The 21085-nt window shown below is 41.5% G+C and overlaps 2 protein-coding genes across 2 annotated transcripts in view; both read left to right on the forward strand.

The window, feature by feature from the left end:
* eva1a (eva-1 homolog A (C. elegans)) overlaps positions 1-7664 on the forward strand; it is a 9280-nt gene extending 1616 nt beyond the window's left edge. Inside the window, exons 2-4 of the mRNA XM_053423234.1 lie at positions 4600-4769; positions 5383-5745; positions 6647-7664. Coding sequence (XP_053279209.1) covers positions 4676-4769; positions 5383-5745; positions 6647-6759 — 570 coding nt within the window. The 5' untranslated portion in view covers positions 4600-4675 and the 3' untranslated portion in view covers positions 6760-7664. The remainder of the gene's footprint in view (positions 1-4599; positions 4770-5382; positions 5746-6646) is intronic.
* A 5590-nt stretch (positions 7665-13254) lies between these two features.
* Positions 13255-20606, forward strand: xkr5b (XK related 5b). Its single transcript, XM_053427188.1, has 13 exons — positions 13255-13366; positions 14924-15013; positions 15085-15190; positions 15426-15592; positions 16425-16558; positions 16706-16784; positions 16882-17051; positions 17889-18000; positions 18166-18333; positions 18423-18613; positions 18902-18985; positions 19415-19598; positions 19957-20606. Exons 1-13 carry the CDS (start codon positions 13258-13260, stop codon positions 20604-20606), a joined length of 2244 nt encoding a protein of 747 aa, XP_053283163.1. The 5' UTR covers positions 13255-13257.
* The last annotated feature ends 479 nt before the right edge of the window (positions 20607-21085 follow it).

Here is a 21085-nt window from a genome sequence, read left to right on the forward strand (position 1 = left end):
AAGAAACAGCTCGCATTGCTGTGCACCAACTGGTACAGATATATCCACTCACTCTGACACTAACCCCATTCACTAGAATATCAGTCAAAAGACAGAGTGAAATAAACTGGGTGAGCTCCGGTCATGTGTCATCAGTGTAAACAGCTCCTGTGGTCTTGACTGTTGAAGCAGGTGATTGGCTGTAATGAGCTGGATCCAACTATCTCAGTCTAATGTCATTGCATAACTGTGACGCTCGGCTGCCTGACAGTAAACCCTGGCAGGTTTTTTTCTCTGCACTGACCTGTTGAGACACATGATCTCTATTTGTATGTAGGTACATCATGAAACATGATTGATCTGAGCAGCTTTCATTTTAAAAAGACAAAATAAATAGAATGAAAAGCTGAATTCAGCGGCATGATTTAAAATCTGAAAAGAGGCAGTGAGTGGGAGAGGGGGGGAGAGAAGGGCGGCCGCGTCCTGCAGCGTCTACACACAACATCCCTAAATGACCCTGACAGCCAGTGAATTTAGAAAGTGCTTGGAGCTTGGGTTATGTTTGGATGTGTTGTGTTGCAGTGCGATGTCATGTGAGCTGTAGCCATGTTCTTTCCCCGTGCACGTGTTGTGTTGATGCATTGCTTTTTCACTGTTGTGTAACATAATTACGGGCCTGAGGTGTGTTTTTAATGCTGAGCAACGTGTCAGTCTGAGATGAAACTGTGTTTTTCATTATGAGTTGCATGCTTTCTGAAATGTGACAGACAAAGTGCTGACTTGTTCTTTAGTGTGATTTCAGTTTTTACCATAGACTGTATGCAAAGATGTCTTGATCGCCACCTGGTGGTCATAAATCCCACCTCCTCCACGTTAGTGGATTGGACATAGACCAAAATAAAGTCAAAGTACACATCAAATACTTTTCTCTTAAATATAGTTTCTGTCATTTTTGGTACATTTCTTATTGTGTGTTCAAGTATTCGTATTCTGATAAGTTTGGTTTTAATTTTAATTCGAAAATAATGGAAAGTAGTTCTCATATCAGGGATAAACAGTATATTGGCTTCATGTAGAGGGAGGAAGTGGAGACGTGTCGTCCATCTTTATTTACAGTCTGTTTTTTTTACTGCACCTTCAGTTTTAACTGCTGAAAGTGTCGTCATCATTTAGGCCAGTTCTCTTGGATGTTCTTTGAGAGCATCATCCATTTTTTATCTGTTGAAGTTTGAACTTGTTCCATGTCTCTACAGCGGCATTGTGAGAAAACAGTGTGCAGGTCCTTTTTTCCGTTTTAGATTTTATCCCTGAAGTGTTTTTTACATGGAGTTTAAGGTACACATACACTTTTTTGTCATGAAGTCTGATCTGTCTTAACGAAGTGTTCCCACTCATTATTACATTACAGTTCATTTAGCTGACGCTTTTATCCAAAGCGACTTATAATAAGTGCATTCAACCCCGAGGGTACAATCCAAGAACAACAAGAATCCGGAAAGTACAATTTCTTGAAAAATAAAGCAAAACTACAGAGTACTATAAGTAAGTGCCATTTAAGTGCTACTAAATTATTAGTTTCAAACATTGATAGTTTTTTGCGGCAGAAGATGTGTTAACTTTCTGATGTCCGGATGTCGATAGGGAGCTCATTCCACCATTTAGGAGCCAGGACAGAAAACAGTCGTACGCAAGTACTATTAAAAGGCGTAATGGGGGAAAAGCTCATGTATACTCAGCCAGAACACACTCACTGAGATGTATTTTATGTTGTCAGCTGGGAAATTAAATCACATTCAAGGAATCAGTTCTACAAAACCTTTTCAACCCTTCTCCACTCTGGGTCTGAAACATGACAGAATAAACACATGTTATTTTATTTGGAAGAAGAGATTCATACATTTTGGACGACAACACAAAGGAATGTTGGTGAAAACTGGCAGTTATGTTGTGTATCGCCGAGAGGCTTCACCATTTTTTGGGAAATTCGAGAGTTATGCTTTAAGCACAGTTCAGTGAAGTGTCACCTCTGCTGTAAGTGAAGATATTACTTAGCTCTACTTAAGAGAATAGAAATGATTTAAGGTGCAGATTTCCATCTGGCTTTAAAAATGCATAGGAACTGAAGATGTTTGCAGGATTTCAGTGTTGCTGAGCCCAGTAAGTGAAATTACCAACACTCACCAGCTCTCATCCTTCACTGTTACACAACACTGTACCTACAGTAAGTGATGGTTGTTAATCAGCATTATCCAGGATGGAGCTTTTATTAGCTGATGAAGACAGCTTTATTCCTGAAGCAGTTTTTAAACTCAATCCGTCAAACCGCATTATGCACCAAGCGTTAGATACAGCGTCTTAATGAACACACAAGGTAATGTAAGTCACTTTCTATTAAAGTTTGTATATTTCTAAACATTTAGAGCAGTTTAAGCAACGACATTTATTATTTATTATTAACTCTTCAAGAAATTTCCTTCCACAAACATTGCTGGACAGATAACCACAAAATCTATTACAGTTTTGTGTGGATCCCGATCAGGGGGGTTGGCATTTGACGGTTGTGTTTATTTCTCAGAGAGTTTTTATTGTTTTTACATTTCCATAGAGATAACACTGCCTGGTATTCAACCAATTGAGCAAATCTAAGAATTGTTACATAAACATAGCAGATATATCTTTTTAGCTTTAAATGTATTTTTACCTTTTTTCTCAATTAAAATGTTCCTGCCTTTACATATTAAAAGCAGCATTTGAAAAACCCTCAGGCATCTTTAGGATAACACCCTGATAAGACCACTTCCTGTGTGACTCTTATTAGAATGCGAAGTGTTTGGTTAAGCAGAACAGGTGAGACACAAGTTAAGCACTAACATCAGACCCAGCTGAGTCTCGTCTTTCCTTGCTCTCTGTCACAATCCTCCTCTCCTTTCACAGGACTATTCATGGATCTTCCCTAGTATTTCAGCTCTGTTAGTTTAATTAGTCTGCATGTCACAGTGAATGGTTCTATATACTCTCTCCTCCCAGAGAGTCTGGACTCTAACATTCTTAGTGTTGTATCTAAACACACACACACACACACACACACACACACACACACACACACACACACACACACACACCTATAATAAGGCCATTATTCTGGAAATGTATGGGTTAGTTCCAGTACAACTACGAGTCTGGTTGTGGGTCTACATGTCTAAACAATACTCGGCACTGCAAACGAACAAATCTTATTTGTTAGAGCCAGAACTTTAAAAAATAATCACTATCAGTGCTCTAAGTGTGATTTAGAGTCCACAACAAATCTCATTATACTTTGGTCAGTCTCCAGTCAACATCATGTCACGTGTGTGTATGTAACAGAGAGAGAGAGTGTGTGTGTGTGTGTGTGTGCGTGTGTGTGTGTGTGTGTGTGTGTGTGTGTGTGTGTGTGTGTGTGTGTGTGTGTGTGTGTGTGTCTGTGCGTGTCTGTTTGTGTCTGTGCGTGTCTGTGTGTTTGTGTAGATGTTTATGCACATGCCTGTGTTTTTGTTTACAGTTTAACAAATTGTGTAAATTGGCTGATAGTTATTTGTTGCCACCTAGTGGAATATTCCTACATATTACAATTACATCCTGCTATGCAAGAACTATAGGGATTAACAAGTGTGTAACATGGGAGGAGGCTTGAGGCGGAGTTCTCTAATGCATTTAGATTTAAATGAAACGGTGTGTGCTTCGCTTAAACACAGTGTGATGAGAGGAGCCATTGAGGAATTACAGATACACTTATTAGTTGTTGAACCCACTAAACTGCCAGAAAGTCAAAAATTCTTAATCCTGTCATTGTTTTTTTTTGTCAGTTCTGTTTGACAAGTAAATCAAATCTCGTTTTTCAATCTCATTTTGTTCCCTCGTTTTTATTTCCAAATGGCTCATGGCTGTGTTTCTTCTAACCTGTGCAGCCGATGACGGCTCAGACATGTTTATAAACCAGGCAAAGTGACGAGTGATTTAAAGACCAAGGGGCAAAGCGTAAAAGTTTCCAGAGTACTCTGTAATCATCTCATCTCAGCTCTGTATGAGACATGTTTCATTCACTGATAAAGACAAATGATTGGTGATACATTTTCTACTTGAGTATACAAGGCATTCAGTAGAAGCATCTGTATCTTAATGACACAAAATAACTGTGAGCTTCAAAAATCTTTAAAAATGATTTTTTTTTTTATTACACAATCTTTGTTGATGTTTTATTACAGGATTCTAAATCAGGACTTAGTCACACTGTTAACACAAACACATGAATTTACACGAAGATACTAATTATAAAGACAGACTAGTTTATCATAATTCTATACTTTCTTGATTCTTGTCGTCCTGGGTCTGTACCCTCGGGGTTGATGCACTTATTGTAAGTCGCTTTGGATAAAAGCGTCAGCTAAATGAAACGTAATGTAATGTAATGTAATGTAATAATTCTACTGTAAATCCCAGTGTTTTACCCGACTATATGTGTAAGTTTTGGATTTCAGGATGATATATCATGTTTGTGCCTTTCACCTTTCACCGTCCTCTGCCCTTTTCTCTCCTTCTATCTCTCTATCGCTCCTCACTACTGTTCTCCTCCCTCCACAGCTCAAACCCAGAGTCCAGGGGAGACATGAGGAAGGAACCACACTGACCTCTGCCAGAGAACACAACACAGTAAATCATGAGCGCTCCAATAACAACAAGCCCAAATATGGTGGGCTCCCAGGAGATGGCACTACTTAGCAACCTGATGGCAGCCTACACTTTCATTGCAGGTAGGTCCACAATCAGAAAAACTGTTATGACAAAAACATTGTTAAAATCAATTCTAATGGAAGCCAGTGTAAAGAGACTAAAACCAGGGTGATGTTTTTCAATCTATTTGCTCCGGTTAAAAGTCAGTCAGCTGAGTTCTGTACTGTCTACATTTGTTCTATGTAGACATGTACATTTTCTATATGGACATGTAAAAAGGCTGTTTGATGGAAGATGTAGATGAATGGAAACAGGCAAACAACGGTAGGTCAGCAGCAGGTGAGCAAGGAGCAGGTAGCAGACGGATGAAGCAGTGACAATCTGAGAGAAAGCAGCAGAGTGAGATGCGATGTGGAGATCAGGTGTGAGGGGATGAGGGATTTCCAACAACAGATATAGAAAGAACAGAGAAAGAGGAGGAACTCGGGACAGAGGAGGGGGGAGAGATGATTCAGAGCTCAGGGCCCCATGCACAGCCACCCCAAAGTCATGCATCATTTGCTGAATTGACAGTTAATTGACAGTCTCTGTTGATAGAGGATCATCATATGTGTACAAAACTGTGCATGTAACTCAGCCTGTGACACTCTCTCTCTCTCTCTCTCTCTCTCTCTCTCTCTCTCTCTCTCTCAGACCAACCTGAGCGGACAGCCCTGGTGTTTCTGGGTGGTGTGTGTGCCGGCCTCCTCGTCACACTCTGTGCCATCGTCTTCCAGATACACTGTCGAGCAGACTGTAACTACGGAAACAGTAACCACCCTCACCATCGCCACAGGAGCAGGCACCATCACCGTCACCACCACCATCACAGCTGTCCCCGGCATCAGCCCGGCAACATTAACCGAGACAGCACTGCTGTTGTTGCGTCTGGAGGGGCCGGGCCTGTGGGGGACAGTGAGTCAGAGGACTGGGACGACCCGTCTGACCCGTCGGCACGACGACGCAGACGCTTTGAGAGAGCTCTTCTGCATGCCAGCATGTTCACATCGGCTGAGGGTACACACACAAACACAATGACATACACCCAGACTGCACCAAGGGAAGGTATCACAGGTCCTTCCCTCCTGCAGCAGTAAGACTGTGCAATCAGCTGTGCTCCCAGGTCTGTGTGTCAAATTCAATGGCTTATGTGCAACAAACATATGTTCACACTGTACATATTCTGTCTACACTGGATACATTCATTTTTTACTCTGCTCACAATATAAGTATTGCTTGATACTTATTATTATTATTGACTGCCCTCTTGCTTCTGTAACGTTGCACATTGGAAATGTCCCCACTATGGGACTAATAAAGGATTCTCTTATCTTACTACAATTCAGGAATAAAATCTTATACAGGACAGACTTCAGCCTTGGCCCAACAGTGTCTCAACTCAATCAAGCTGCACTGAATTCAACACACTCGTAGATTTTAGTTCCCTTATCATGCTTTATTCCTTGACCCACCCCTTTGTACGGATCCATGCAAAGATGTCCCATCCCAAGTTTCGTGGAAATCTAGTCAGTAGTTTTTGCTTCTTGCTCAAACACAAAAAAACAAACAAATCAGACAGGAGCAAAAATATATATTGAATGATATTTCTCTTTGCTCAAAGCTGTGGAGCTGATATGGCCCCTGATTTATAAATCCTAGATCCTCTACTGACTGTTCCAGATAACAAACACATTTGAAAATCCTAGCTGCTCTGTTTTTTCTAAGAAAACAAAGGTCAGATATATTGGTTCTCTACAATAGAAAGTCTTCTCATATTTACATTTATCATTTATGAGAATAGACAGTGTGTGTGGGTGTATTTTAACACCCTGCCCTCTTTCTGTGTGTGTGTGTGTGTGTGTGTGTGTGTGTGTGTGTGTGTTTGTGTGTATGTGTGTGTGTGTGTGCACATCCCCAGAGTTGGACCGAGACCAGCGGCTAGAACAGCGGGAAAGGATTCTCCGAGAGATCTGGATGAACGGACAACCTGACATCAGCACAGTCACTCAGAGCCTCAACAGATATTACTGACACATGATCAGTCTGGAGGACATGAAGATGCACAGGTGGATACAAGATGGAATAAAAGTTAAACAAACAAAGTAATAAACAACTGGTTGAAGCAGTCATCTACAGTAAAAACAACAGGAACAACACACGAGTTGTGATGATTCAGTCCAACAACACAGGACGACTTGGAGGTGACTGGAAGAAAATCCAATGCGTAAAAACACAACGGGACGTATTGGAAAGACCATGGATTCTCAGGACTGTTTTTAACACAAAGAATGAAAAGAACTGGGAGAAATACCAAAACCATGTGAAACTACTGCCATAATGATACCATCATTGAAAATTGCACAAAGGATTAGATAACTATTCAACTATTTAATCGGAGGCTTTTTAAGAAAACAAGGAGTTTGTACAGAGGAGGAATAAGAGGCATTGTGGAGGTTGCAGCTCTGCAGCTTTTAATGAGAGTACAGATTCAAATATTCATGATACTGTGTTGTTGCACTTTTCTCAGCTCACCCTGTGTTTTTAAAAATGTTATAATCATGAGCTGCTACTGGAACCCCTTTGTAAGGTTAAATAGAAGGGAGGTAAACTTCATCTCCATGCCAGGAAGGATATTACACATGCTGGTGCTTTAACTGCTGCAACTTTTCATCCCTTACCAACCCGATGAATGCACATTAACAGGAGGTTGTTGAAAGAAAGGAATGGGGATACGGGACCAAGGAGCCGGCCTACAGCTTGTGTGTAGGTTGTATCTGTAGCTTATCAGCTGTAGGTGTTGTTTAGGACAGCAGGTCATCATATCAGAAAAGATCATGCTGCCTTATTTTATTTGTCTCCTGTCTTAAAGAGCTGAAAATGTGAATACATGTTTTATTCAAGGATTTTATGAACACTGTTTTCAGTACATATTATTGAGTAAATTCCCTTATCAAAATTGAACTCTGGCTCATATTTTTTCAACTGTGTTTTGGGCATATATTACAGTTTGACATATGGGAGCACAAAACTGTCAATATGTCCAGAGAATAATGTGTCTGATGGACTTAATTTACAATGAACTTCAGAATATAACTTAACAGAAATCTATCTTGGCTCCAGGTCAGGTTGAAGCTTCCTAAAGCCAAGGAAAGGTCTGTGGTGGGCGGGGAAGTGGTGAGAACCAGCACGTGGCCTTCAGTAAACTGTGTATATTTTCTAAATAGACATTTACAGCAAATTTTCCATATGATAACATGTATGATACAATAAGAAGTGATGACCCAATCACCTCTGAGCTACGGACACAGGAACCACAAAAGAGGAGTCTGCGCAACAGCCTTCAAACATCTGACTCACACTTGCTCATGAATCAAAGAAAGAGATTTCAGACCAATCCAGACGTTGAGCCGGGCAATGTTGGTTTGGTCGCTATAGCAAAATAGAGACATATTTATCAAACGTCTCACAATCAGCTTGAGGAATTGTGCAAATGGTTTCCATTTTGACCCCAGGTATTGGTAAATATTTACTCCATTCACGAGCATGAGCACTTGTATTTGGGACAAAGCAAGATGCCAAGTGTGAACTGTGAGTGTCTGAAGGAGTCAGACTACTCTTAATGCCCATCTACGGTGGCCCTGAAGTGCAAAACACAACGACAAATCAAAACAGACAACAAAAAACTACAAAAGACAAGGTAGGTATCTTTCGACATGACATTTAACCCAACACAGAGGAAATGCAGCTGCAAAGTGAAGAAACATTTCACAGACTGAAAACTATACTTAAACCTCTTGAATGTGAGAAACTGGAATTTGTAACATGACAACAGTCAAAGTCAAAGGACTGGTACACCTACATGGCTGGACGGATAACAAGTACACCTTGTGTCCTTAACATGCACCTTTTGGTTTTTAAATCAAATGCAGCTAATTGAGTGTAAAAAGGAATATTCCCCTCTCTAGCCTCGCCAACTGCTGGTCATTTTGGTTTATCATTAAACTTGTTTTTGTTTGTGTTGGCATACTGTGATATTCTGTACTATCTCAGGTTCAAACTGCACCATCTTTTCATTAAATACATTTGAGAAGTTGAACATTTTCCTCGATTTTGGTCACTGCTTGTCGTTAAGGGGTAATGGTGGGTCCCGAAGCCAGACCAGTTGAGAACCAGATCAGAATCAGAGTCGGAATTATTTTGAATTGCCAAGTATATTTATACATAAAGGAAATTGACTTGGTGTGGGTATGAACCATTGCTCTAGAGGGAGTTTTCTGGCAGATTTTTTTCTGTACACTGTGTTTATTTTTGTAAACAGACATTCAAAGATCACCGAAGTAAGTCCTGTGAGAAAAAAAGAGTCGTCCAATGGTGCACTTACCAGTGGTGTAGGAAAACGAAAACTTGTGCAGCTCGACTTTCAACTTTTTATTTTCAGCTTTATGGCTGCAGGATAACATTCTGAAGTTGATGGTGTCTCAGGATCAGATCATCATACTCACTCCTTGGGATAGGGATATCCTCTCCAGCTTAAACATTTAAAAGGGAAAAGCTAGCATGCAGCAGCCAAAGCAGACACAAGTTGGCAATAAATCAGTTAATTGTAGGAGAAATTATCTCAATATCAGTTCAATGATCCAGGCTGCATTCTTGTTCTAGAACTTGAAGTAGCAAGTTGATTTGATGTTGTGTTTAACTTGTCATTTCTCCTCCTTTTTCAATAATACCTTGAATAAAACAAAATAAATAAACAATTACATTTGTATTCCAGCTGATGTTATTGCATGTTGAATATCATGGCAATGAAAGAGAAGAAAAAAGTTTTTAAAATGACAAAAAAAGGGTTGCACCTAACTATTCGTACCTATCCATCTTAGCATGGGGGTTCTGGCATTATTTGGAGAACACAAACAAAAAGGAAAAAATCCAGATGCCTCACCTGCACATAAAACAAACGCACACACACATACACACATATACACACACACACACACACACACACACACACACACACATCATTAGAAGTCAGCCTGTGACCCAAGCATTTCCTTGCCAGAGACTGCTAAATGTAATTGTTGTGACAATAAGCTCTTGAATCTTGAATCTTGAATCTGGTCAAAAAACACCATCTTGTGGTGATAGTGTTTTGTGTTGTGTGGTTTGTGGTTGTGTTCTCCCCCTTCCCTTCTGTGTTCCCCTGTGTGTTGTGTGTGGCAGGGGGTGTGGCTGGCTGGTGGCTGCAGCAGGACAAGGCACACCTGCGTCCAATCCTCCTAATCATCCTCCTCCATATAAGCCTGGGCGTCTCATCACTTCAACGCCAGATTATTCCGTCCACTACGGTATCAAGTGATGAGTAGGAAACTCTCGACTTCTTTGTCTTTTGGATGTACGCTAACCTTGTTGCTCTCTTCATCCAGAACCCTCGTGTGCCTCGTCGCTCGGCTCTTCATCCTCCACGTTGCCAGGATCTACAAGCCAGCCAGCACCCTGCTACTCCTGCCTTCCTCTTCCTCACCAGCTAATAAACTCTGTTCATTTATCCATCTACAAACCACTCCGTGTCTGCTTTGGGGTCCGAACCTTCACTTAAACCTAACACATCTAGCACTTGTTATCAGACTCAAGGTAACTAACCTCAGTTTATTAATCTACATCTTAAAGACAATTGTTTGTTAACTCAGGGTTGGGTAGTAACTGATTAAAAGAAACTTAAATGAGTAAAACAGTAAAAGGACTGAGTACTACTCATGCTCCTTTTTTTTTTTAAACTGAACGCCCTACTCTTACTTGAGTATGTTTTTGAGCTAGTATTTTTTTCTTTTGCGTCACTACATTTGCCATTACACCATATAGTTACAACTGGTATGGTCAAATGCGAAGAGGAGCACCTCTATTGCAGATGCTCAGCTACCTAGAAAAAAGAAGCTCCACACATCTTTTAACCACGATCTGGCCATGCTTTTTAAACACTAGATTTGTTAATATTTCATGTGTAACGTTAATCTCTGGTAGACGTTACCTGATATAACATGGGCACTGCAACCTTGAGCCTTTTTGAATGTCTCCTCAGTCCAGTTGGAGTAAACAGGTTTCATGGCTTACAACCATAAACGCCGTCTGTTGCTCTGAAACGGTCCTCTCGTAATCCCGTAGAACTTGAGTCCACTGGTAGACTATCGATTCTGACAGCAAAACACAACAACCAGTCATTTTGATGCGGTCAACGGCTTGAAATCGATGTTTGAAACCTTCTAATACACTCCTGATCAAAATCTTAAGACCAGTTAAAAAATTGCATGAATCTGCATTTTGCACTGTTGGATCTTAGGAAGGTTCTAAGTAGAGCTTCAAAATGCAAAAAGAAGAAATGGGAATAAGAGACCAAAAGTTGTGAGCAGGCAATTTATTGAAAACAACAATTTAACTCAAATAGTCTGTTAATCAGCTGATCAAAAGTTTAAGACCACAGCCTTTAAAAGCCAAAATCTGTGCAAAAATTTGGATTCCATGTCATTTCCTGTCAAGTAATCACACTGTGAAGATTTCTTGATGGCAAAGGCAAAAAAGCTCACCGTCTTTGAACGTGGTAGGATTGTTGAACTGCATAAACAAGGCCTCTCACAACGTGCCATCGCTGCTGAGGTTGGACGCAGTAAGACAGTCATTTTGCATTTCTTAAAAGATCCTCAGGGTTATGGAACAAAAAAATCAAGTGGTAGACCCAAAAAAATCTCACCGGCGCTGAGCCGGAGGATCCGAATGGCTGTCCGTCAAGACACGGGACGATCCTCGTCCCAAATTAAGGCCATTACCGGTGCTGACTGCAGCCCAATAACCATCAGACGGCATCTGCGAAGGAAGGGCTTCAAAAACAAGAAACGTCTTCAAAGGCCATGTCTCCTTCAACGCCACAAAATTGCCCGTTTAGACTTTGCAAGGGAGCACCAAACATGGGACATTCAAAGGTGGAAGAAAGTTTTATTCTCTGACGAGAAAAAATGTAACCTTGATGGTCCTGATGGCTTCCAACGTTACTGGCATGACAAGGAGATGCCACCTGAGATGTTTTCTACACGGCACAGTGGAGGGGGCGCCATCATGATCTGGGGTGCTTTTTCCTTCAATGGAACAATGGAGCTCCAGGTTGTGCAGGGGCGTCAAACAGCAGCTGGCTATGTGGAGATGTTGCAGCGGGCATCCCTCATGACTGAGGGCCCTCGTCTGGGTGGTAACGACTGGGTTTTTCAGCAGGACAACGCTCCAATTCACAATGCCCGTCTGACCAAGACTTTTTTCCAGGAGAATAACATCACTCTTTTGGACCATCCTGCGTGTTCCCCTGATCTTAATCCAATTGAGAACATTTGGGGATGGATGGCAAGGGAAGTTTACAAAAATGGACTTCAGGTCCAGACAGTGGATGCCCTTCGTGAAGCCATCTTCACTACTTGGCGCAACATACACTTGCATCAAGCATGCCAAAACGAATTTTTGAAGTGATCAACAATAATGGTGGAGCTACTCATTACTGAGTCAGTTTTTGACACTTTAATTTCTGTTTAGGAGGTTTTTGTTTTTTTTGGAGCTGTGGTCTTAAACTTTTGATCAGCTGATGAACAGTCTACTTCAGTTAAATTGTTGTTTTCAATAAATTGCCTGCTCACAACTTTTGGGCTCGTGTTCCCATTTCTTCTTTTTGCATTTTGAAACTCTACTTAGAACCTTCCTAAGATTCAACAGTGCAAAATGCAAATTCATGCAATTTTTTAACTGCAGCTTTGAGTCGAATTTGAATGTCTGGGCCAACGGACACTTGGAAGACGTCCACAGGAGCAGTATGGAGGCACTTTATGGCATTTTCTGTAGATTTTTTACGTTTGAAGAAATGACCATTTACTTGAATCGTATTGGATTTGGCTCCACTGCTGTTTACCCCTGAAACTCCAAAAAGGTTTTGTGGACACTAACACTTCAACCACCCTTCCATCGGCATAGGGGTGAGTAGATAATGATGGAATTTTCATTTTTGAATAAAATATCCCTTTAAGGTCAATAAATGGAAGTCCATGCAAAGTCTTTTTAAGGAGTGTGTTTTGTACATACAAATATATAATATTTATATATGAAGGATATATGTCTCTTCTGACTGAGTCATCAATTAAACCTCCAAATGAATCATGTGCATCTTATCTGTTTTCAATGTTGTCTAACTTTATCCTCACAAAATACGTTATTTCTCATCAACGAACTCTAACATTTTGCCAAAACAGTAAGTTTGGTCCGTTCATAGTGTTTTACCATCGAATGTGTTTCACCTCTCTCCATCATCAGCAGCCTACTATCACTTTAACGGGACGGGCGGTGGCGGTGGGACGGGGTTGTGGAGCAGAGAGAGCGGGACTGAGACTGCTGCTGCAGCTGGACCGAGCCCTCCGGAGCACTGGGACCAGCACCACCACCACAGCGTCCTGCAGACCGGGGATCAGACCTGAGCAGCTGAAAGTCACTGTGTGAAGAGGAGCCGCCATGAGAGACTACACGGCGGCGCCGAGCAACGGAGGCGCGTGCATGCCCTGCTGCCAAGTTTGCGTGTTCGTCTTTACCGCATTTCTCATCGTCGCAGAGCGGACTGCGCGTGAGTCCTACCTGGGACACACACACGTACACACACACACACACACACACACACACTCACATTCAGACCGATGCAGTGTCACTCACAGTGTGTTTGATGACGGATACGTCATGATGTGTCCCCGTGCACGTACCTGCAGTGTGTTATTTGACTTTATTGGTGTGCGCGTGCGTGTGACAGTGTGTTTTAGTACAGTGTGTGATGGAGGATGCAGACACAGTCCAGATGACACAGCATCCTCTTGATGTCACGTGTGTGTTAATATCTGCAACAATCCATCATAGAAAGTTGCTTCCATTGTGATATAAATGTTGTTATGAATTATTGAGTCAGAGCTGAGTCTGCACCAGTGCGACTGTCTACTATTTGTATGCCCATGCATCTTATGAAATCCCTATGCAGCAAAACTGCAGACTCATGCCAGAGTTGTTTTTTTTGCGTCGAAAAAGCTGCATCATTGGATCATTGTGATATTTCCCGAGACAAAGCAGAGCAGTGTTGTCATATTCCAGCGCCCTTTTCTTTTGGAGGTGCATGAGTGGACGGGGATATGGGCGTATCCCCCAGGTTGGGGCCTAGTCTGTCCAGACAGTCCGCCTGTTTTAGCAACTGAAGGGGGTTCAGATTTCAAGTATGGAGGGATGGAGGGAGGAAGGACTGCAGAGCTCCAGGCTGTGTGACGGGGGAGAGTCTGAGAGAGGAGAGGAGGCATCAGCTGCCTTGTTGACAGTAAGCCTTAGATGGGATGATGTACAGAACAGAGGTCATCTGAGGAAGTGGACACACAATACACACATATTAAAATATCGTCTGATCAAATGCTGCAGGTTACTTATAATGCAAACACTGCTATTCTGAGTATAACAGCGCATCAGCATCCAGCTAAATACTCACAGTCTGTTTATAGTATATACTGGGTTATGATAGCAAGACACAAGGGTCATCCTTATATAATAAGGACAATAATGTTCTGCATCTAAGGCTGTGACAATGATTTGTTTTGTAATCAAAGTATTTTTGTTCAAATCAACTTTATAGTAATAGTAATACAAATGTATTATTATTATTTCACAAAACAGAGCTTAGTTTCAGTTTTCTAGAGTAAACTGTGGTTTAGTTTTCTTTGTATATGTATTATTTAAAAAGCAATGGTACAATGTAAAATATTAGACAGCAAAATAATATTGATTGCCATAAGATGAATGTAAGTAGGGAAAATTAAAAATACATTATTTGCAGCATACATTATATATTTTTATATATTTAACTCTAGAATATAATGGAATAGAAGTAAATTATACTATCAAGTTGAAAAAAGTTTGTTTCTTGAGTCCATTTATTTAATTAGGATTCAGCACTTGGTATTTTGTTCTATATGAATCTTTATGATTTGCACTGTATTACAATTATTCAGTATCATCATAATCAGACAACAACAGCTCAAGTTACATCCAGTTATACATGTCATGAATCATTCACAATCAGACTCCTGATGAATGTCTTTCTATGTGTTCATAGCCTGTTGGTGTGTGTGTGTGTCTTTCCGTCTTTCCCCAGTAATCTACTGCTTTGTGTACTATCTGTGGATTGGTCACAACTACTGCTACGCCCATCTTTCTGGGTTCACTGCTCTGTTCTTGCTGCCAGGTGAGTAAATATTACACGATCGATCAATAGAAGGATTCAGATTGATATTAATACCATTCTATTGTTCCCAGGATGGGTTCCTCAGTGGCTCAGTTACATGTGGTACCTGTCAGATGGACGCATCCGCAGGAAGTCTCTCTCATGGACACATATACTGCACCTGGGTATCTTCAAAAGGTGGGTGGTCTGTGCGTTTGTGTGATGGAGATCTATCGATTAATCAATGATCAATAATTCATAAACAATCATTGATGGTTATACTGGACCGCTGGTTGGAGTGGGCATTAACAAGGCTGTGAAATGGTGTATGATGGTCTTGATTATCGTTACGATAATGTATCTCTCTCTCTCTCTGTGTCTCCTACTTCATTATCCTCCCTGCCTCCCCCTCATCCATGTGTGGCCTCCACAGGCTGTTGGAGTGTATGCATCTGCCTGATGAGGATTTGTATGGTGAGATCATGCAGCAGGCAGACGTGTCTGGCTTACGACTCTTAGAGGCCTTGATGGTCACCCTCCCCCAGACGCTGCTGCAGACCTATGTGCTCATCTGTACTGATATAGGTCTCAAATCTCCAGGTAAGGTAAATAAAGAATGTATGTGGGTGATAAGGTCTGAAACAGAACCTATAAATATTTGTAGGTGGTGTTGAGAAGTATATGCAGTATTTCAATCAGGAGAGACTTCAGTTGAAAACAAACTAAATGTATTGCCATGAACACTTAAAAGTTCAAAGATAAAAGTGATGTGATGTAAATGATAGTCCATTGGGCACTTAGACCCCTTGTGATGTGAAGGTTGACAGAGGGTGTGGCTGCAGAGTATAGGAAACCTCCCAGGGGTTGAGACTCTGGCGTTTAGTTTATTTCACACATCACAAATACAAAATACATATATGAAATTTAAAAAATGTGTTATAATATAATATAAATATATAGAATTGTGAACTGTTGCCAAAATAGTATAGTATCTCAAACAATGAGGTAAATCTGAGTTTTTATGTTTGAATTTGAAAACAAATGTAGACATTTGAAGTATAAAACACCAAACTGCAAACAAAGCTGATTGGCTTATAAACATATAGACACATTTTTCCCACAGGAATTGGTGGAGACCAAAACAGAGTCAAAAGAGATTGATTATATGGATTTGTTAGCTGGACTCCAGATTGAGCTAATGTTGCTCTGTGTCTGCTTGATGTGTAAATAGGTACGTTTTTGGTCACATGCTCACCATATGTCAGATGATCTTCTACATGTGACCAAAACGCCAATTATCGCAGCTTTAACACTTATTAGAGTTTCCAGCGTGCATCTGCAGCAGCCTTGTGTCTAATGTAAAGTGGTGTATCCATGTGTTGACACTTCTTTTCCTCTCTCCTCGTCATGGCTTTCCGTCTCTCCCCTCCAGCCTCGGTGTGTTTCGTGGTGTGTTTGCTTTCTCTTGCCTGGGCCTTGGTCCTCTACGCCAGAGCCTGTTCTCTGATCAGACCGGGTCACTTACATATGACGCCTGCTGCCATTCTCTGTCGACTGCTGTGGAGGGTGAGCACATTTATACACTTTAAACAACCAATATGTACAACATGCAGTGTTAATATAACAGTATCAGTATAATATTCCATATTTATTGGCCTGTTTTTTGATTTGTGAGAGGTAAGGATGTGACAGGGAGGTTTTCTCTGTCCGCAGGTCGGTATGTTGGGATCTCGATTCGCTGTTCTCATGCTCTTCACACGTATCTTCAAACAGTGGATCCTGGGAGTCATCGGCAAGTTGCTGAAATAGTCACTTTTCTAAGACATGAGCAGTTTGGTTTGTCTACAACAAGTATTTACTCTTGCTGCCTGTGTTTGTGTATGTGTCAGGTGTGCACTGGCTGGGGGCAACTTTCTGGATGGTGTCTCAGCAAACTGACATCATACGATCAACAAGTCGATGGAGAATCTTCAACCTCGTGCTGGGAGCCATTCACATCTTCCTCTTCCTCAACGTGAAGTACGGTCAATCCAGATACCGCATGGCCGGTTTCTACCTGGTATGTTTGGCTTTGTCAGCTCAGGCTTGTGTGAATGTGGATCCGACAATTGTGCATTTTCCTGTATCCATTATTTCCTCTGTCATGGAACAAAGGCACATATAATAACAAATAACAATAGAGAAACAACAGATTCTTACTCAAACTTTTGGTTGATGTTTGTATTCGATGGAACACAAAACTTTTGAGAATATAAAAACAGAAAAAAAAAATCTGATTCAGGATTATTTTCGTTAAACAAACCTGGCATGAGGAAGAATAATTTAATTTGGGGAAAATTTACTTTTCTCTTCTTTTCTTCATATTTAGGCCTTGTTTTGAGGAAAACAGAAAATAGAAATACAGAAAATACATTAGAGCCAGACCGATTTTATGGAGTAAATAATTTCCAATAGGATACATCCGGCAAAACATATATTTGAAATAGATAGATAAATATGTTAAATTGTCAGTAGTGACAAGTTGTTGTTTTCAAACCCTTATAAAGCAACTTTATTGAGACTTTATAAGTCTTTATTAATAAAGAGAAAAATCCATACAAATTATATGGAACTTGAATTAAGAAAATAAACATTTACATCTTTCCTGTTTCTTTTTATTCTGTAAAATGTAAGTTTTCATGTCAGCAAACATAAACACTGATACCGATATGTCTGTGAAATGCACATGTAGGTCAATATCTTGGGAATTGTGTAGAGCCCTTTGGTTCAAAGTGTCAATCAGTTTGATTGATACAAAAAACTAACTGAATGAAAACCATTTGACACCTGTAACAAATATGGGTGACAGGTTTTAGAAGTGGTAACAATTTGTCTGTTTCTCTTTTTCTTTCCTCAGGTCATGTTCTTAGAGAACGCATTTCTTCTTCTGGCCTCATCCTGGATGTTTACCATGGTGTCCTGGGACACTGTTGGCATCCCAGCCGCAGTGTTCTGCAGCTTCCTCATTGGTTAGAATCCCGGCCACATGCTGTAAAAAATCTTCATTCACTATACGTGTGCAAATCCTAACACACCTGTTTCCACAGCTGTATGTTCATGTTGCTGCAGGAACATCTCCTTCATTCACTCTTCAAGTCCTCCTCACTTCTGTTTACTTCTTCCTCTCTCTACAGGAGTGATAGCGTTGGTTCTGTACTATCGTTTCCTCCACCCGAAGTCCTTTGAGATTTTCCAGAGTATTCGCCACAGAGGGATTAGTGGGGCCTGCACAGAGCGTGGGTCTACGCTCTCATTGGAGGAGAAAGTCACGCCCACTTTCCATCGCCACGCAACACTGTCTGGTCTGTTTAAAGCTCCATCCATCCATCCACCATCCATCCATCTATATCTGTCTATCTAATTAGATGACTCGGGTTATTCATATTATTAGGAGGTGGGACTCTCATGGACCTTCCTATCCAATGGGAGGGCTGGAGACATCACCACTGGCTGCTGATTCGCTTGGCCCTGAAGACAGGGGATGTAACAAAGATCTGGTCGGGCTATGGCGAGGGGGGACTGGCTGGACTGATGGGTCTGTCTGAAGAATTTCACTCCCCAGACGAACCATATGTCCCTCGGGTGAGTTGCTTTCCTGAAACTGTCCTGTGAAGCCACTTTATATTTGATATTTGACTCTTTTCAAAAAATTTAATTCACATGCTCTTTTAAGATGGACAGTTTATCTAATCTTATATATTAACAATATATTCATTCTCCCTGCAATACTGTTGAAGGTCTGGTAAAATGACAATATAGTTTGACTTGATTTGATTTTAATTGATTAAATTCAGCAGAGAGATCACATAGTTAAATATTTTACGAATGTGTAAATGGTTTCTTATTCTTATTTGTGCTGTGATTTGTCAGGTTGCACCTGTTCAACCACAGGTTCCTCAGATCTCACATCCGTCTCCTCAGCCAGCTCCTCCACAGGTGGCCCAGGCTCCACAGGTAAGATATTTATTGAAGTTATTATATGCTATGTTGTTATTACATATTTAATGTTATAATGATAGGGCATATGGTATGACCTATAGCGGATTTCCTATTTGCATCAACAGCTTGTCCATCACTTACAATTTCAGTGTTATCCTCTTTAAGCGGCTGCACCTACTGCAGACACATAGCTATCCTCTTAACTTTGTCACGCCATGAATCCTGGGATAGGTTGGCCACAGAAGGATCCACCTGTGGGATCCCTCGTTGTTTACAAAGGAAATAAGCAATTGTTCACTGCATTTGTAGGAGACTTCTAAATGGCACAGCCGGACTATGTGTAGAATCTGAAAATGTAGATGAATAAACTGAAAGCATCATATACAGTGCACACATTTTCAATGGGGTTGACGTGTTTTCAAGCGCTGATTGTCTTGTCTCCAGGTGACAGAGGTGGTCCAAGCAGCAAAGCCTCCTCCCACTAGTGTGGTGGCCAGACCGGTGAGGAGAGCTCCTCCCACAACAATCCAGGATATGAGAAGGTTTCCAGAGATTATCCCGATCCATGAGGTCATTAATGAAGAGACAGCAGAGGAAGACTCCAGTGCTCCACCATCCGAACGAAATGGTGTGATTCCTGATTATCTGCTAACATAGCAATGCACAAGCTCAAAAGCAAACACTCACTCTGCGATGACAGAAATATTGAACACATCTCCTTTATCAAAAACTCAATAATGCACCTGTACAGTCTTGGTGTTAAAACTGTTCAATCACCAGACTTCACTGCTTCATGCAAAGGATAAATATGTGTAATGTTCTCTGTGTGTGTGCTGTTAATCTCATGCAGTGGGATTAATGGTGAGGAATAGGTCTATTATTACTGATACTTTACATTTTCTGTGGAGGTTCCCTGTGGCTTCCTCTATAAGAAGTGTGTGTATTATTTTGAAGACACTTCAAATTCTCCTTTTTTTTTTCCAAAGGTGAAGAGGATTTTCAGAGTGCAGCCTATGGTTCACCGTCACTCTCATCCCCTATGCAACCAGAGAGCCTCCGGCACATCGACAGCAATGCTGCAAGCCTGACCCCAGCCTCGTCCTCCGTATGCTCTCTGGATATCAAGACTCCCGGCTGGTCACCTGAGCGACGTTCCCCTATGCTGATTGCTTCCCCAGAGAAAAAGCCGGGGATACCTGGAGAGTCTAGCACCACACTGTATTTCAGTGCAGAAGCACAGTCTCCCTCCAGCGGGAGCTATCTCGGCTGGGGTTCTGAGCTGTCGCCCATCTCCACCTACCGAAGTCCCTATCGGATCAGGGAGGCTCGTTTCATCACATCCACCCCCCGATTGGAGCCTCGACCTGGGGCTGAAATTCTAAGTCCAGCCTCTGTTGTCGTGACTCCTGCCACTCCAGGTACAACACCGGGCACCACCCCCCGTGCTTCCTCGCCTGCTCTTTCTACGCCTGGTGCTTCAACACCCGCAGCTTCGACACCCGCTGCCTCAACCCCCGGTGCATCGACTCCTGGTGCTACTACGCCCGGTACTCCAGTCATCCCACTCACTCCAGTCATCTCCCACGCTCGTAAACAGATGGTCCAGTATGTGGACAGTAGAGAGAGGGCGGTGTAAGGAGGGTTGGGGGGCGGAGGGGATGGGAAATCCTAGGTGAGGAATGGAAATCTTTTTCAGTTCAGCAGTTGAAGATAAACCTATCTTTCTGATTTAATTACTGGGGAAAGGCTCAGTGGTTTTGTTTATTAATTTGTATCAGTTATTAAAGAATATAAAGTATGATCTTTTATAGCCTAACATGCAGAAAATGTAGATGCACAGGTGACACTGGCAAAACACCTGAAGACCTCTGTAGGTATGCTGGTCGTGTACTGATTGTTCCAGCTCATGTCGCTGCACCTGCTGCTCCTGGTGGGTGCAGCTGCATGAGGAAGGCTTGAATAGTACGAATCTCCTCAAATATGATGCTCTTTGCAGGCTGGGGTATAAAACTTGTGTTGCAGGGAGACTCAGGCTGTTTACCATCAGAGCTGGTCACAGTGAACTGAAGATGAAATCTGGGTCAGTCAACAAGAGAAACATTTCACAGGTGCTAA

Source organism: Pleuronectes platessa, chromosome 1 (assembly GCF_947347685.1).
Source record: "Pleuronectes platessa chromosome 1, fPlePla1.1, whole genome shotgun sequence".
In the NCBI taxonomy this organism is placed as follows: Eukaryota; Metazoa; Chordata; class Actinopteri; order Pleuronectiformes; family Pleuronectidae; genus Pleuronectes; species Pleuronectes platessa.

Excerpts from the sequence above, each read along its gene's own strand:
- xkr5b (XM_053427188.1), top strand. The coding sequence starts at position 13,258 with ATGAGAGACTACACGGCGGCGCCGAGCAACGGAGGCGCGTGCATGCCC. Across the intron at positions 13,367-14,923 it reads CGTCGCAGAGCGGACTGCGC|TAATCTACTGCTTTGTGTAC; the intron begins GTGAGTCCTACC and ends GTCTTTCCCCAG. Across the intron at positions 15,014-15,084 it reads TGCTCTGTTCTTGCTGCCAG|GATGGGTTCCTCAGTGGCTC; the intron begins GTGAGTAAATAT and ends TATTGTTCCCAG.